The 16965-nt window shown below is 36.7% G+C and overlaps 1 protein-coding gene across 1 annotated transcript in view; it reads right to left on the bottom strand.

Moving 5' to 3' along the window:
• Nucleotides 1–16965, bottom strand: part of dpp6a (dipeptidyl-peptidase 6a) — a 304855-nt gene that overhangs the window by 58439 nt on the left and 229451 nt on the right. Inside the window, exons 4-7 of the mRNA XM_038291115.1 lie at nt 10296–10390; nt 9817–9891; nt 6456–6508; nt 3848–3929 (exon numbers count right to left, since the gene is read on the bottom strand). Coding sequence (XP_038147043.1) covers nt 3848–3929; nt 6456–6508; nt 9817–9891; nt 10296–10390 — 305 coding nt within the window. The remainder of the gene's footprint in view (nt 1–3847; nt 3930–6455; nt 6509–9816; nt 9892–10295; nt 10391–16965) is intronic.

The raw sequence follows: 16965 nt of genomic DNA, 5'->3' as shown, positions 1-16965 counted from the left end.
CTGTAATTATGACAATATGTTATTTTTATAATAATTATATTCTAGAAAAAAATTCAAAGGAATTGGAAATTAATAAATAGTTTTACACACGGAGGTTAGCGAGGAGCCATACATTGCAGTCAGCAGTAGCACTACTTTAAAATAATTTTTACCGTGATAAGAGAAAAAAGTAGTCATATAAATAAATGACCCAAGTAATGTTCATTTGGTATAATGGTTAACTGTAAGTACTGGGTAATCCTATTTAAATTGTAAAAATAATGTTAGGATTCAAACAAACTAAATAAAAGCTTGTAGGCTTCACTTATTGTTGAGACATTCAAATATGGAAGCATCCAAAAAGGGCACAAACAAATACATTGCTAAAAAAACACACACATATATAACCCATATAACTTCAATAACTTAAATTGAACTTCTTTGAAATCAAATGGTCCACTTATGAAGCAACTCAGATTGACAGTCAAACTTCAATTGCTGTTTTGCAACAGCAACTAAGAATAGTCGGAAATTATTTGAAATTATTGGTAGAAGGATGGGACATCAATGTGAGCTGTGGCAAGCATATTTGCTGTGTGTCAGCGTAGTGTCCAAAGAAGGAAGACATTACCAGGAGAAAGGCCAGTACACTAGGAGACATGGAGGAGGATGTAGGAGGGCAACAACCCATCAGAAGGACTGCTACCTCTGCCTTTGTTCAAGGAGGAACAGGAGCCCTGCCAGAGCCCTCCAAAATGACCTCCAGCGGACTGGAATGTGCATCTGTCTGCAAAAACGGTTGGAAACGGACTCCACGAGGATGGTATGAGGGCCCGACCTTTACAGATGGGGGTTGTGCTAACAGCCCAACACCGTGCAGGATGCTCGGGATTTCCAAGAGAACACCAGCATTGGCAAATTCACCACTGGTGCCCTGTGCTCTTCACAGATGAAAATAGGAACACACTGAGCAACTGTAACGGATGTTAGAGAGTCTAAAGACATCTTGGAGAGGCATCTGCTGACAGCAACATCCTTCAGCATGGTGTGGGGTCGCATTTCTTTGGAGGGCTGCACAGCATGACTGCCATTAGCTACAGAGATGAGATCCTAAGACCATTGTGAGACCATATGCTGTTCCAGTTGGCCATTTAACCATTGTGAATCGCGATAGAATTACCTATGAATATTTTAATTTCCCAGCAGATTTGATAACATAACTAAACACAAGCAGTGAGTCTTGGCTTAAAAACCTCAAATAACTTAATACTGACTAAAGCTTAACATTTGTGTGTGTGTGTTTGTGTGTGTATATACAAGAAAACAATTACTTGGAAGACTTCCAACAAGTATATGGCTTCGCTGGAATGACCAACTTACAGCAGGTAATGTATATCTATTAGATCAGTGCAAAGCACTTCCAGTGACAATATCCACTGTTTATTGAATGTTCTCTTGACCTTTGAGTTGCACACTAGGCTCAGCAGATGGGAGATAACATTAGAACGATGAAGCTCATCTTCAAACGAGAAATTTAACATTAACCATTTCTAAAAACTCTCCTATTTGGTTCAAATGTGTTTATGATTCAGTAAAGGTGGAAATGGTGGCCAGAAAAAAATCTTTCTCTTATAGGACACCACAACAATGTCAATATGACAAAAAACAAACAAAACAACAAAAAAGTCCTGAAGCCATCCTGAACTTTAAAATAAATTTCTTCTTTAATGTTAGATTGTTTAAGAAAAGAATCACCTTACTGCACCATTAAGTTTGTTCTCAAAGTCTCTGCTTGTGTCCTTTAGGGTCGAGAAGCAGATGGCTCTCAGCTTTTCTAAAAGAAAAAGCTTTTTATGAGTTTCATCCTTTAGGTTTGAAGACAGCTGTACATTAAGAATAAGTTTAACTTCTTGGTGTGAATTCTTGGTAGAATTCGGAAGTGAAATTGCACCATTTAAATAATTGTTATTTAAATGTCCTGTGAGTGCATTTTACAGAGAGTTTAGAGTAGGTTTTAGAAATGTAGAGATAAAGGTATTTGATCATGTTTTCTGGTTCCTATGAAAATAAAAAATACTGCAAAAATAAACAGTGCCCTTCATTCTGCAGAATTTTCAAATAGGCCTCTTCCTATTTCCATCAACCCTAATAATTATGTTAGGGATGATGGAATGTTTCTTAACATTAATATTTTATTACCTTTCAACTCTTTCCACTTCAGATAAATGCATGATCATCTTATCAATGTCTCTTTTGCTAATAAGAAGCTGAAAAGCTAATCCCTAGTTTGTTCCCAAAGACATTGGACTAAAATACTATTATTTGAAACAGACTTCAGTTTGCAGACCTCATTTCACAATTTATCACCGAACCGGCAACTTTAAAGGCACAAGCAGAAATAATGGAGCCTCCCCTTTGTTTCTGCAGAGTTGCCTTTCTTCTTTTGGTGTTAAATCAAATCGCTAAGTCACCGCCGATATATCTACACAGCTTTCTTGAACAAACTACATCTACATAACATGGTAATTCCATCCCAGCAGCAAAGCAAGTACTGTGATTCTTTTGATTCAAGTTGCAGGAGATCATATTTAAATGTCAAATCATTCTGGCTTAAACATGTATATAAATGTTCTCTTTATCAGACAATATTGTGCCAAAATTTAAAAAAATTTTAATTAAAAAAAAAATCTTGTCTTAAAATCTGTATTTTTTTTCTGTGATCTTATGCAGGCCATTAGTTATACAGTGTCGTTGGTAAGTCACCAATTTAGTGCTACCTGGTCCCAATGGAATTTTCCATTGGGAAGTTGCTAACTGGTCAGCAAGATGCTTCGGAGAAACTGGTCACAATAAAACTTGCTTACGAACCTTCCAATCCCGCCCTCTTGATAAGGGACAAATCACATTTACTTTATTTGCTCGGGAGAATTCGGAAATGCAACGGTTGGAACGGCCGTTTACCTACAACTTTAAGAAATCTCAGATTTCAACATAATTCACACCAAACAAAGGGCAATCTCTTTGGAAGTGGTCAGCATAGGTCTTAGGTCAGGAAGTCAGAGCTGGACTATCATCTGTATATGTTGGGCCCATTGTACCCCTGCAATGCTTAATTTTTAGACAAATATTGTGACAAACTAACAGATAAATACATTCACTGAAATAAGTTTCAAAGTGAAATGTGAAAGTAAATCCACATAAAAATAGTCAGTTTATGTTTAAATACCACCTACGCTGTGTCGAAATGGCTAACAAAGACTGACCTGAAATGGCTTCACCACAACAGAATTTTATTCAGGATACATTTTTTTTTAATCTATCTGTGTTTATTATAAAATACTGACTAGCAAACCTGAATTAGCCACACAAAACAATGGCCATGGACATAAAATAATTATAAAAGTTTATGTTTCATCGTAAAAAATGCGGAAAAGTTCCTCTAGCAAAGTTAATTGATATTTAAAAAACTTTAAAATACACAAACACAAAACACGATGAAAATAACAAACAGAAAACATTAAGATTCAAAGACGAAGAGAATCATAATTAAAAGGCTCCGTCAAAAATAATACAAAATATTTTATTCAGTTAATAAAGAAAATATGTATTTTGTCCTGCAACTAGAATAGGAGCACAGTATGTTTTTAATTAATACACTAACTCCTTTGACAAACCAGCCAATATCTAATCCCAAAGGAAACCCCTTTTCTTAATTAAATAAGTTTGATTTTCTAATAAAACAGTACAAAAACAGTAAAGGGCATCATTTTTTTTGCTGTATGCATCAAGAAAACTTTCAACCTCACTTTTTAAACTACTTGAACATTTAAGTTTTTGACAAACAATTAGAGAAGTTTTCATCTCTTACCAGTTGTTGATCCTGGGGTCCCCATCCTGCAAACTGCAGCTGAGCATTTCGCACCTCTGGGGGGTTCAGGTTCCATGTCTCTCTAGGGAACAAAAACACAGAGGGAGACATGAAGTCAAGACACCTAAACAGACACGATGGCTGTGTACTCCCAGCACTGCAGCAGCAGCAGCAGCAGAGCAAGTGTGGGACATCTTTGAACAAAGGTTTAAGTGTCTCCATAAATACCCACACCGTGTAAGGGTGTCACCTCTCCTTATTGGGAACAGCGCTGTCCTGTGCAGGCTGCTGAATTAGACGGGATGCCGATGTCTTGTCTTTGTCTGCAGCTCACAATGAATGAGGTCACCCGCAGAGATGTGCAGGTGCATTTATAGAGGACAGTACCACAGGGTGGCAGCACATTATATCCTATACATTCATACTAATATGTATACTACTGTATATCCTATACATCAGAGGGGAACAAATCAATACCTTTGGGATATAAATTCTAAAATCTGTGGAAAGACTTCATAAAAGACTAATCTCACTGGACCATTGTGTAGGAAAAAAACAAAACAAAACAGATCCTTTAATTGAGATTTGAAATGGTTTCAAGTTTCAACATCCTTTGATTAGAAAATATTACAAGATCACAAAGATTTAGCGTGGAGTTCTTTAAATATTGTGTTATTGGGCATCTATAAATGACATTTCATCTTTGCCTTTTTAAATGTGGTCACTTCTTCATTTTAAAGATTTAATGTACTAAATTAAAAGTAGTATCATATATTCTGTTTATTAAAATTAAGAGTCAAACGAAATAGCAAAGGAAAAAAGCAAGTCTTGTATTAGGGTTGTATGCAAAAAGAAAAAAGGAAGTACAGCTGCAAGGAGTAAAAGTCTGCAGAGCTTCACTTATTTGTATTTTTCCCTTCAGGCATTTTAAGTGCTCAACATTTAGATTAAATCAACTTTTGTTGCTGAGTTTGTTTACTAGAGTTCCCTAAGGTTAAGTTTACGACTAATTAAAACAGTGTGTCGCTCTGTGGGTCCCGCATGAAGCAAGGTGAGGCAGCAACCTTAACATTGGACTGGCAGAACTCCAAGTAAGGTACTCAAGGGTTTTTAGGGCCACAGCTTCTATGTGCATCGTGTGCAGTTACTTGCTTCTAAATTGTAGATCAACACTCTCAATGTCACAAAAAATGTCATGCACACCGGCAAATCATTTGCACAAAGAAATGTTGGATGATGCAGTGGGGCCCTCATTAGAAACAGAAGTAACCACACCCCCAAATTGCACCTAAATTCAATGGAGCTGGTTAACAGCAAACAAAAAAAAAAAAAAAAAAAAAAAACAGAAATAAAAGAATTTACGGCAACAAATTGAATGCAGTGTTGAACTGTAAGACTGTGGGGAAAAGGCACAATCCTTGTATTTAGGGATGAGGTGGAGTCACAAAGAAAAAGCACAAGCAGACTTTTGACTTATGCTCATTGCATAAAAATGACTTATAATACTTTGGGGGTGGGATGTTTATTTTCATTGCCTTACAGGCTCAGATTAACCTGGCAGTAGCCAGAATAATAGGTGTAAAACTGAGTTGAATTCTACGTTATCAAACTTGGATGGCTACTGTTCAGTCTGTTGGCAAAACGGAGGGACATTTAGTGCAATACTTAGAGCTTCCATAATATGCTCTCAGCAAAATATATGCTGCTAATCATTCAATTCAATTCAATTCAGTTTATTTATATAGCGCCAAATTCACAACACATGTCATCTCAAGGCACTTTACAGTTCAACCAGATCATACAGTCAAGTTGATACAAAGTTTTCTATCTAAGGAAAACCAGTTGATTGCATTGACTCATTGATTCAAATACAATCCCTCACACTAAGCATGCTTGTAGCGACAGTGGAGAGGAAAAACTCCCTTTTAACAGGAAGAAACCTCCAGCAGAACCAGGCTCAGTGTGAGCGGCCATCTGCCGAGGCCGACATGACCTTTCCCATCTACAAATGCACAAAGTGCTTCCCTTTGTTCCTTTTTAAATGAGAAATGTTCATTATTTTAGCTAAAACCGAGTCAATTACGGTATTGATAGGTGAGTCCTCCAGCATAGCCATGTTTATAATGCCCCGGCCAGGCCCTTTTGACCGTCGTCATTCCTACATGTCCCGCCCCAAAAAACCTCGGCTGGCATGTCATTGGTGTGACCCACTGGTGGTTATGAGATGGACGTATTAGTGGGAGTCTTTCAAGATGGATTTGTTTTGAGACTGAAAACTCAGATCTCATGACAATCCAGCTTGTAAAGCAAGGCTAGGCTCAGATCACAAATCCAAGAAACTAAGAATGCAAAAAATCTGAACTGTTTTCTTGTTTACATCCTAAAAGTGGGTCTTTTCATTACAGGATGGTTTCTTATAGCTATAAAATGCTGGAAAACATGGATAAGCTGTGGTTTGTGCCACAGATTAGATGATACTCTTTGGGCTTCATATGTAAAATAGAAGTAAACAATGAATTTTTAGGTGATTCACAGGTCAGTTTTATTTGTAAGAGAAATTCAGGTTAGATATTATCTAAAATAAAAAATCCATCTAAGGTTCACTTACGGAGTCTCCAGACTGCAGATGATGTAAAAGGCTGTATAAGAATACTGGTACACCTGCAAAGGGAGGGAACAAAAAGTACTTAGTTTAAACCATTGGCAAGAAACTGTTTTATGTCCTTTTGTTAAGCTAATTAAAGTATTAAAAGTCCACCAAGGTTATACTGGACCAGTGTTTTGTTTGAGATTAAAAAAAACACAAACAGGATTAACACTAATAAATCCTTCAGAGACACAGAGCGGATCATGAATAAAACAAGGAGAAAGAGGATATCTACAATGTTTTTTAAAATGGTTCTATAAAACAGAAAATCATTTCTATAAACTCTAACATGTTTGATGTAAGTAAAAGAGCGAATTGCCATCCCTTCAACATTTAAATTAGTATTTTTTTACTGCAGTAGTTTAAGTTGAATAAAGTCACAATGCTTGCAAGATCATATTTAATCCTTCAGGAATATAACAGTTCATCCTTCATATTCTGATATGCTCTTAATAAAAAGCACAGCCATTTTAAATTGTATGCTTTTAACATATAAATCCAGGGTTTTCATCAGAGGTTTTTAATTAGTGTGTCTCTCTGTATGTGTGTGTAATTAGACCCAATCCTTTTCTCTGTAAATCTTGTCTTTTTCATATCCCTTTTATATTTTTTTGCATTGACCCAGACACGTTCTCTCTGATCCGCTTGCAGCTGTATATTACTGGGTATAAAAAAAAAAACAAACAAACAAAAAAAAAAACACTCTGATTACTTGGTGTGGCTTGACAGACCACCCATTTGGTAATCTTCTCCCATGCTTTCAAAGCTGGCTGTCTGTGTTCACCTGTCTGCAAGTGCTAAGTGTGAGTCAATGAGAGTCTGAAGGGAGCAGGGGTCACATTTTCAAAGCCCTTTTCTCAAGTATATGTGCAAAGACGGATGTAAATGATTTTAAAAACAGTTTCCACAGCTGTTTTGCTCGATAAAAGTCAGTGCATTGGCCTAATTTCGGTGTAGCCAGTGTTTGTGCTGAAATATGGTGGAACACAGCCCTGAGGGCAAGGGAGCCTAGATGTTATGACTCATAAAAACGAGTGTAGTGTCCTGAATTTCAGCGTAGCAGCGATAAAATTAAGTGTAACATTGTGAATTTCAGTGCAGTGGGGACAAATTACGTTCTTTCATTGTATTCGTTGTTTTTTTTTTTTCATCTTTGCAAGTAAATACATAAATGTACGAGAACATAGCAGTGTCCTTTGTACATATTCACTGTAACTGAGTTATATTTACCCATACACAAAACAAAAATTATTTAAAAATACATATAGAGAGATAAAAAAGATAAAGTGGGGGCAAATTTGAATGCAATGTTGCACACTTCGCTGAAATATGCTGATCAGTACCCTCTAAATATCAAGTCTTTGCAAGTTCTACAATTATTTCTGTTAGATTTGAAATAATTGACACCACTGGCACATTTATGTTAACACAATTTGGTCCACCATGACTGTTGGCCCATGGGAAGACTTTTTTTTTTACTAATTGTCCTTGAACTAGCAGAGAAGAACCAACACCACTCCCATGCCAATAAAATGCTTCAGCTTCAGCGTTATCAAGCTGCTCCAGGAAAGCACAAAATGGGTTTGAGTGCTACAGGTAGAACAGCCTGAATGTTTCCTCTGCTTTGGGTTAGGAAGCACATCCATCATATATAGAAATGGTACCAAGACTGTCAACTGAGGAACAAGCCTTAAGTTGCAGGTATACTGTAGCTTACCTTGTCTCACCCTTAGCTACAGACTGCCTTACACTGCAAAAATGATATAGAAATAAAAACAAATTTCTTAAATTAAGTGCATTTACCCTTAATTTAAGCAGGTAAATAGGATGATTTCCCAGTGGAGCGAGTATTTTTACTCTAAAATAAGATAATTAGGTAATATGTACTTGAAATAAGACAATAGTTTTTCCTTATTTTAAATGTATATTGTCTTGTTTCACTAGTAAAGTGTCTCACTTACCACCTCAATTCAAGAACAAATGCATTTATTTTAAGAAAAGATGACTTATTTAGAATGCAGTATGAGCCCTTTTTTGTAACAAAAGTAGAAGTCTTTAAAACGTTAATGGCTGCTTTGCTTCAAACTTTGCTCAAGATTGACCTGATAATCAGGTTTGCCCTCTACCCTGTGTCTTCCATTTCCAAATTGTGCAGTGCACCGTGTTGTTTCAACACATAAAATCAAAGTCTCTGGTCGTACCGTGCAGTTTAAACGTTTAGGGTATAAATGCCTCGGAAAGACACTAGATCTATAATTTTGGTTGTAGTTTCAAAGTTATTGGCACAACAGAATGTAAAACCTGTTGCACAATAACAAGATCATCTACAGATGTCACAAGTGGTAATCTAAAAAACAAAAATCTCCTAAAAAAGTAAAAGAGTTGATTTACTGAACAGACTTTAACGCTGGTTGCATTGAATAGGATCTAATCCGAACACTAAAGATATTAAACAGCTTGTTATACATTTTTATTACAATTTTTGTTAATTATCATCAAATTTGCACTAATCTGAGTTCCTTTTCTGCAAGAGACACTTTAACATTTTAACTAGGAAGAGTGACATACGTCTCAGCACTCAATCACGTTATTTAGTAGGTATTAGATCCATCCTACATGTTGAAGAGAGAGAATACATAAATATGTCACGGTGTGCTGCTGCAGTGAGCATACTGGAAGAAGGACTGTCATCTATCAAATTGATGGGGAGTTCAGCTGGATAATAAATGCAAATACAAACAGTACAACAGGATCCTGTTTGTCATAATATTCGCTATTCATCTCAGGCAATAACACCAGATTATATATCTGTAGGCATCTTTCAGAGTAACAGGAACAAATATGCTGGCTGCAGCAGAATAGAGGGAGGACAAGCAAACAGCAGGTAAGCAGGTGAATGATTCAATATATCTGATGCGGCTATATTAGGAGGCGAGAGGCTTTGATCCATATCACGGCGCTGCCAGGCCAAATGCAGTCGTGGGTTACTTGATTCAAAAAGCGTAGAGAAATGATGTATTCCCAGCCACTGCTTCCTGCTCTTGCCGTCAATCTCATCTGCTTCTCTTCCAGCCCCATGTGCCGCCGAGGGGGTCGTTTGTGTTTCTGCCACCTTCGCCACAGTTCCGCTCAGCTGTGCTCCCCACTCCCCCAAAAACCGAACATAAGCCCTCCCACCTCCGCCTTGCCTGTGTGCAGCAAGCTTTCACAACTCGCCATAATTACTCCCCACCCCGCTCCTCTCTCCTGAAGCGTCTGAAATATTTGGCTGTCAGTTTGCCAACTCAGAAAAAACAAACAAGAAAACAAATGAGAAGCTCACCGCTGCAACGTTGTAGGCCAGCAGCACATGCTTCAAGTCAGGGGACACCTCATACCTGCTGGCTTTGTACATTTCCTGTGAATTAAAGTGAGATTTCAGTGCAGAAAGCAAAACAATAACACATCTTTAGCCATGCGTGCTGTTTTCATTAAACTTGTCCTTAAATGCCTGCCTTTGACAGATTGCCTTGCTTCAGCCGTTAATGGGGGCCACATTAATCTTTGCACTTGGGCTTCGCAATATTATAGCTGATATAATGTTATTATATCAGCTATCTTGACGTCTGCCTACATATTCGGATCACATTTCACAGAAATGATGCATCGTTTGATTGAATTTTCCAAGCGAAGGAGCTGCATTAGGTTTGATTTGCTGACCCAAAGTAACACAGTTGGGATTAAGTTTAAGGGCAGAAACTGACAGCAATTCTGTCTCGTCAGAATAATAATCCTTAAAGAAAAAAAAAAAAAAAGACTTACAAACTTCTTGTTATGAACCAAGACAGTTTGCTCATCCGTGTCGATGTTGTACTTGACAACGTCGCCATCTCGGTTACGGTACAATAACTCATTACCTGTGGAAAGAAGAGACAAGATGATGAGAAACGAAGGGAAAGTTATTAAAAACATTTAATCAAAGAGGATATTGGATGAATAATTCAGCAAACCATCTGATATGAAACTACATAGACAGCTCCTCCTTTCTTCAACACTGTAGAAAACTAAGTTTTATAAGGCTGAGGCTAAGGTACGTCCCACATAGCCTCTTATGATTCTGCTCTGAATTATGAGAAATTTTGATCAAGATCCAGACCAGTTCTACAAAGCAACCTTATGTAGCTTTAATGTAGTTATTGAACGAAAGCTCTAAATAGCATAAATTCTTCATAAACTGGTAGACGGTGAGAGATTTGAATGACGGTTGGCTTCAGATCTCTAGAGTCAAAATGAGAATTTAAACCAACATCACCAATTCAAATTAAGTGGACTAAATCCAGTACACTCTGCTTTCTATTCAAAACTCTTTATTTTCTCAACAATTCATAGTGTACCAGTCACAAAAATAAAAGTATAAATGACTTTTCATGAGACCTCCACAAAGTAGCAACATGAACATATCATTTCTGGGTTTTAAACATATACAGTTTTACCTGGAGCTTGTTTATTCAGCTCTATCAATCAAAACAGAAATATATACATGCAGAATCACCTTCTATTTCAACAATAGCTGCAGGGTTTTGAGGGTATGTCTTAACTAGCTTTGCGCATTTGCCAAATTAAATTTCTGCACTTACTTTTGCCAAATAGATCAAGTTCAGTTAAAGTGGTCAGTGAATCCCTACGCATATTAAATCACAAGCCTTCCTAATCTGATTTTGGTCAGGCCTTTGACTGTGCCAGTGTAGTACATGGGTTTGCTTTGATGCATGCTATTCTGCCCTACATCTGACCAGCGTTCTTGTCCTGCTGAAAAAATAACCAACACCACAAGTAAAAATTTAAATCCTCCTTCTCGCATATAAAGCCTTAAATGGCCAAGCTCCATCTGATATCAGAGATCTGATTGTTCTATATCTTCCTAACAGAGCACTTCACTCTCAATCTGCAGGTTTACTAGTGGTTCCTAGAATTTCTATAAATAGAATGGGAGAGAGATCTTTAAGTTATCAGGCTCCTCTGCTGTGGAACCAACTACCAGTTTTAGTCTGTGAGGCAGACACCCTGTATACTTTGAAGGGTAGATTTAAAACTTTCCTTTCTGATAAAGCTTATAGGCTCAGGTTATCCTGAGCTAAATCTATATGGCGAGGGCGGGGTAGTGGTTAGGACATAGCGCATGGAACCTGAGGTTCTGAGTTCGAGCCCACTCCAACAGACTGCCACTCTGAGTCTCTGAGCAAGACCCTTAACCCCACACTGCTCCCAAGGTGCCCCACAATGTCAACCCACTGCTCCCCAAGGGGATGGGTTAAATGCAGAGGTAAATTATTCCAATGTGAGATCAATAAAGTTAAATTATTAGTTATGCTGGATTTCCTTAGAAAACAAGCTGAAGATTATTGTATGATGTGGTTGAACAGAGGTAAGCTATAATAAGCTGACGTAATGAAAACATGTATATTTTTTGCCCGTTTTACTTTTTGTAGATAGCAGGAAGTGCTACTTATCAAGATTTTTTATTTTTATTTTTTTTACATTTGCAGCTGTTAACTACTCTGGGGTTCCAGGCAACCAGCTCTCACCAGTCCAGATTAGCCCACAGGTGTTAAACATAATCAATAATTAATTAACTTTCTGCCTGAAGCCACTTTTTAGAACAAAACAATCCTTTCAAATTATCCATCAGTCTGTCATATCCCAGCCAGCTCAAAATGTAACACTGCCTACCAGCTTGGATTACTTTAATACGACTAGTCCGTATATCAGATAATGGACACTTTGCAATCACAGCACTTTCTTTTATACTTAACAACTTGGGCTGCAACTAATATTATTTAGCAAATTAATTAATCAGTTGAGTATTTTTTTTCGATTAATAATCGGATAGCCAAATTTTTCTTAAATAAGATTTTTTTTACAAAATTAAAAAAGCTGTAACTAAAACTTTTCCACTTGATGAGTATTGAATAGAGCATATTAACAGAAGATTTTTTTTTTGTGTCTTTAATGCAAAATGTACATATATAGATTTTTTTTTTAATTTTGATATTATTACTGCCCTTCTGTGAGTGCCTCGCTTTGTCAGCTAAAGGCACGTTCAGAGTCTCTATACTCCAGGTAACTATTAATCGATTACTAAATTAGCTGAAGATTATTTCAATAATCAATTGATCATGATTAATCTAACTAATTCTTTCAACCCAAGTCATAACACTACCATGGTAACCCAACATACATTTTGGACTATCGATCTCACTCACCAACACATCAATTTCTGCCTAATGTAAACTGCTTTGTTTCACTCTTTCCTCTGTGCGTCTTAACCATCATATTGCATTGATATGCTGTCTCATTTGATGACATTCCTAAGGTGCTTTGCTTTGACCATTTCTGGATAAATGTGGGCATGTAGGGGGCAGAAAATGGAGCAGAACCTTGAGACCGACACTCAGCTTCAGCTAGAGCAGGACTTCAAAAACACTTCAGCCCATATCCCCAAAAATAGCAATGCAACAGATTAGCTCCCTTCTACGATTACATATAATTACTTATCTCTATATTTATGTTTAAATATAAAGTAAATATTTTCATTTTAATTTTTTAACAACATCTAATTATTTAATTAATCATTTTTTGTATAATTCAAAGGTACATTGTGCAATTTAAGTGCATATCCATTATTTGAATTGTGTATTAGATAAATTAATTAATTTTATGTCTATTCATTTTATGGTACATTAACTTATTTCATAGAACATTCACTTTAATGTATTCCATTATATTCTCAGCCCTCCATATACCTCAGGGATCATGTCAGAATGACTGTGAAAACCATCTCACAACCGCCCCACCCTGAGCTACAGCATGTTGTATAATGGAAAACTGCATGCTGCTGGGTGTGTGCATGGTTTATAAATCTAATTTGGGGGCGTACACCATTTTCTTTTTGGCATATGCACAGGTTTAGTGTGGATCTTACTCAATATTGTGGAACTGAGTCCCCAGAGCAGAGCACAGTCTTTCAAATAGTGGTCAGCATTTTCCTATATGGCTAGTGGAAAGCAGCAATGTCCCTGAGCTGAAATCAATTTCCTCCTTGAATTTTGCTTTTTTTTGCCTGGCCTGTCCATTTAAGTGTTTTTTGTGTGTTTTTGCTTTCAGAGCTTGGTGGGATGTCTAAAGCTTTGGTGTTGTATTTCCTAACTTGGTCCTGGTTGAAGCCTCTCCACTATTTTGATCCTGGGCTGTTTATCATGGTTTTTGGCCATCATGATGTTTTTTGTTCACTAATGTTCTCTTGCAATTCGCGGAGGACCTCATGAAACAGCTGGATTTAAAAGTAATTTCCTGTCCACCACACAGCTGTGCACAACTTTGTGTTGGTTGATCAAAACTCAGATGAAAAGAGTAAGGTCGGTGGGAATAAGATGAAATGTGAAAAAGACCATAGGGTGTGAACATTCCTGCCATGCAAACTACAGTAAATGATACTGTTTTTAGGTATTTCCACATTGTTAGAGTATGTATGAATCATATCAAATCTTTATTGGGGCAAAGATGGACAAATAATTAGTTTATCCTTGAAAACAGGCTGCAAATCTTATAACACATTTATACTGATGATTTCTTCAAGTATTTATCTGCATAAAATGCTTTTAATTTCTCTCTGAAAAAAATTTATTATGTTTTGGAGGAAAATCAAATCACCTTTTATTGAACTTAAAAAAGATAAAGTCTACTCTGAAATGTAGCGGCCGCTTTTTAACATTCTGTTTTCAGAAAAAAAAGGTCAAACATGAAACTTCATTCATATTAAAAAGCAAACCAACTGTTGGGTGTCTTCTGATAACTTTTAACTATCCAAACAATCATTGCTCTACAAAACGTAAGCAAGACTCAACTAAACCAACATAAAAACTCACGAGTATTTCGTATTTAATGCGAGATGGTCATGCTTTCTAAATGTCAAGTTTCTAACTTATCTGACATCCATCCTCTGTCTAAATTCCCACTAGATTCTAAAAGCTGAAACAATTATCTTAATGCAAGTATAATGCACTGTATAAGTTAAAAAGGCCATAAAGTCCAGTCAATTATGGCTTCAAACATCAAACTATTATTTCCTGCACTATAGCTATGATTTACCCTTTTTAAAAGAAGTCTACATAAACTAAAGTTAATATCTGCACAAAGTGTATTCATTTCATTTGTATTACCACAAACAATATCTTGAGTGTTTACAAGTACTTAGCTATACATAAATAAACACATTATGGTTAGAATTAAGACTATAAGAAACACTGAAATTCAACATTTTTTTGACACTAACAGAGAATGTTGGATGAGAATAAAATAAAGAATGTGTTATCTTTTTCTTTTTTCAAATTTTCTTTGCAGATTAGTTTTTTGGTTTCTAATTGATATCCAAACTGATGTTAAGATTCTTTTCAGGGATTTTTTCTGAAAGGAAGAAAAGAGAAGAAAAGTATTAAAAAAACAGTAGCTCAGAAAAGTAACAGAACAGCATCTAACCAGCCCAAACAACTTAGCCATGGGCAAACAAGGTGGAAAATATAAAAACAACAAACTCTTTCTGTGTGTAAATTCCTCTCAGCGTACATCCAGCTGTTCTGTATACACCTCAGAGGTTTGTTAGAGTCTTAATAAATAAACAGCATCATGAAAACCAAACAAGGAGAAAGCTTTGGAGCAGTTTAATGCAGGGTTTGGTTAACAGAACAATACCCCGATGATCGACTCGGAGTCATGTTCAAACCAATCAGTTGAAAATGGAAAAGCGTACAGACCAACTGCAGACACACCAAGATGTAAACTTACAAGTTGGGTAAAGTGAACATTAGGTCTAAATGCATTAGGCGGATTAGACAACTACGACCACTTAAAAAGAATTTTATGTGTTGAAATGTTAGAATAAATATGAACATTGCTGTACATCTCAATATTTCGGAAGTGCATACTCGTGCTGTTAGCAGCTAAGCTGTGGCTCCCGCTAACAGAACAGCAGTTACGAGAACAAAAGTTCACATGGGTAGGAACATTTAATTTCATTCACGTGGGTTTTCTGGAAGGTTAAAGTCGTAAGAAAACGTCCGTTCCAAATGCTACATTTATGAATTCTCCCAAGTGGTGCACGACTTTACACGAGTGAAAACGGAATGTGATTGGTTGTTTATCAAAAGGCGGGATTGTTGTGGTGGAAGGTTTGCAAGCAAGTTTGATTGTGGCCGGTTTCTAGGAAGCATCTTGCTAACCAGTTAGCAACTTAATGCTTGCAGATCTCCCCCTTGAAAATGAGATCCAGATCACAACGGGGTTTACCTGGTTAAATAAGGGAAATACAAAAAAAGTTTCCCAATGGGAAATTCCATTGGGACCAAGTAGCACTAAATTGGAGATGTAAAAACAACACTGTCAAGGAACGCTATGGAAAGCAGAAACATGCAAAAAGAGGAGAGAATCAAGATGCTATGACCGAAAAAATTTGATTGACAGATGACCGTTGATATATGATTGGCCGAATTTAGGTGTACAAGCTGACATATAACTAACTGGCCTGCATAAGATAACGAAAAAATCAACACAGATTTTAAAACAGTTTTTTTTTCTTTTTTTTTTTATAGAAATGTCATAAATTTTGGGACAATATCGTCTGATAAAGAATACATTTATATACATGTCTAAGCCAGAATAATTTGACATTTAAATATAATTTCCCTACGACTTTAAGGACAAAACTTATTATATGTGCACATAAATATCTGTTTTTCATTGTTTCTTGTGTTTCTTTTCCCATTCTTTTTTTTTTTTTTACAATAGTTAAGTTAGCACAAGTCAGTGGGTTGATTTTATTCTCAAATGCAAAGGAACTTTTTTCCTGTCTGGTGCCTGACTTTTCAAGTTTGGCTTGTATATTTCCTGCATTTAAAATGAGACTGCTGAGATGTCTGGCAAAATCTAAACCTTGTGAGGTTTTCCACATGACCTCTGTAAACAAACCTGCACTGCACTATGACTAATGTCACTATACACACTAACAACTTTGGGTTTCTTACAGCGCCTGAACCACAGCTGTACCCTAGTCTGTGTGAGCCTGGCATCAGGTGACTGCAGGGAGTAGAATGGACCATCTCCCAGTGAGCTAGATCACCGTATCATGTGATTCACTGTGGCTCAGAGAGCAGTAACGGCCGAAAGTTAGAGATTGGTCGTCAAGTTTCATAAAATTCTTTCTTAAAAACAAAATGAACTTTTAGAACATTTTTAGGAAAGATTACAGAAATGTAAAGCTCAATAGTCCGCCCAGGTTATCAGTTTATGACTTTATTGTTAAAGCATTGTAAGACTTTCTTAGCATGGTTTTGTGTCCCGCTGTTATAGCCAACTTTCCATCCCAGAATGTTTACCTCCCAGCAGAGAAGTTGTCTTTCAACACAGAATGGTAGTTAAACACAGTTTAATTTAATCACAC

Source organism: Cyprinodon tularosa, unplaced genomic scaffold (assembly GCF_016077235.1).
Source record: "Cyprinodon tularosa strain WSP-4 unplaced genomic scaffold, ASM1607723v1 ctg294, whole genome shotgun sequence".
In the NCBI taxonomy this organism is placed as follows: Eukaryota; Metazoa; Chordata; class Actinopteri; order Cyprinodontiformes; family Cyprinodontidae; genus Cyprinodon; species Cyprinodon tularosa.
The sequence above is the reverse complement of the archived record's forward strand: the minus strand, read 5'-3'. Positions and strand labels throughout refer to the sequence as shown.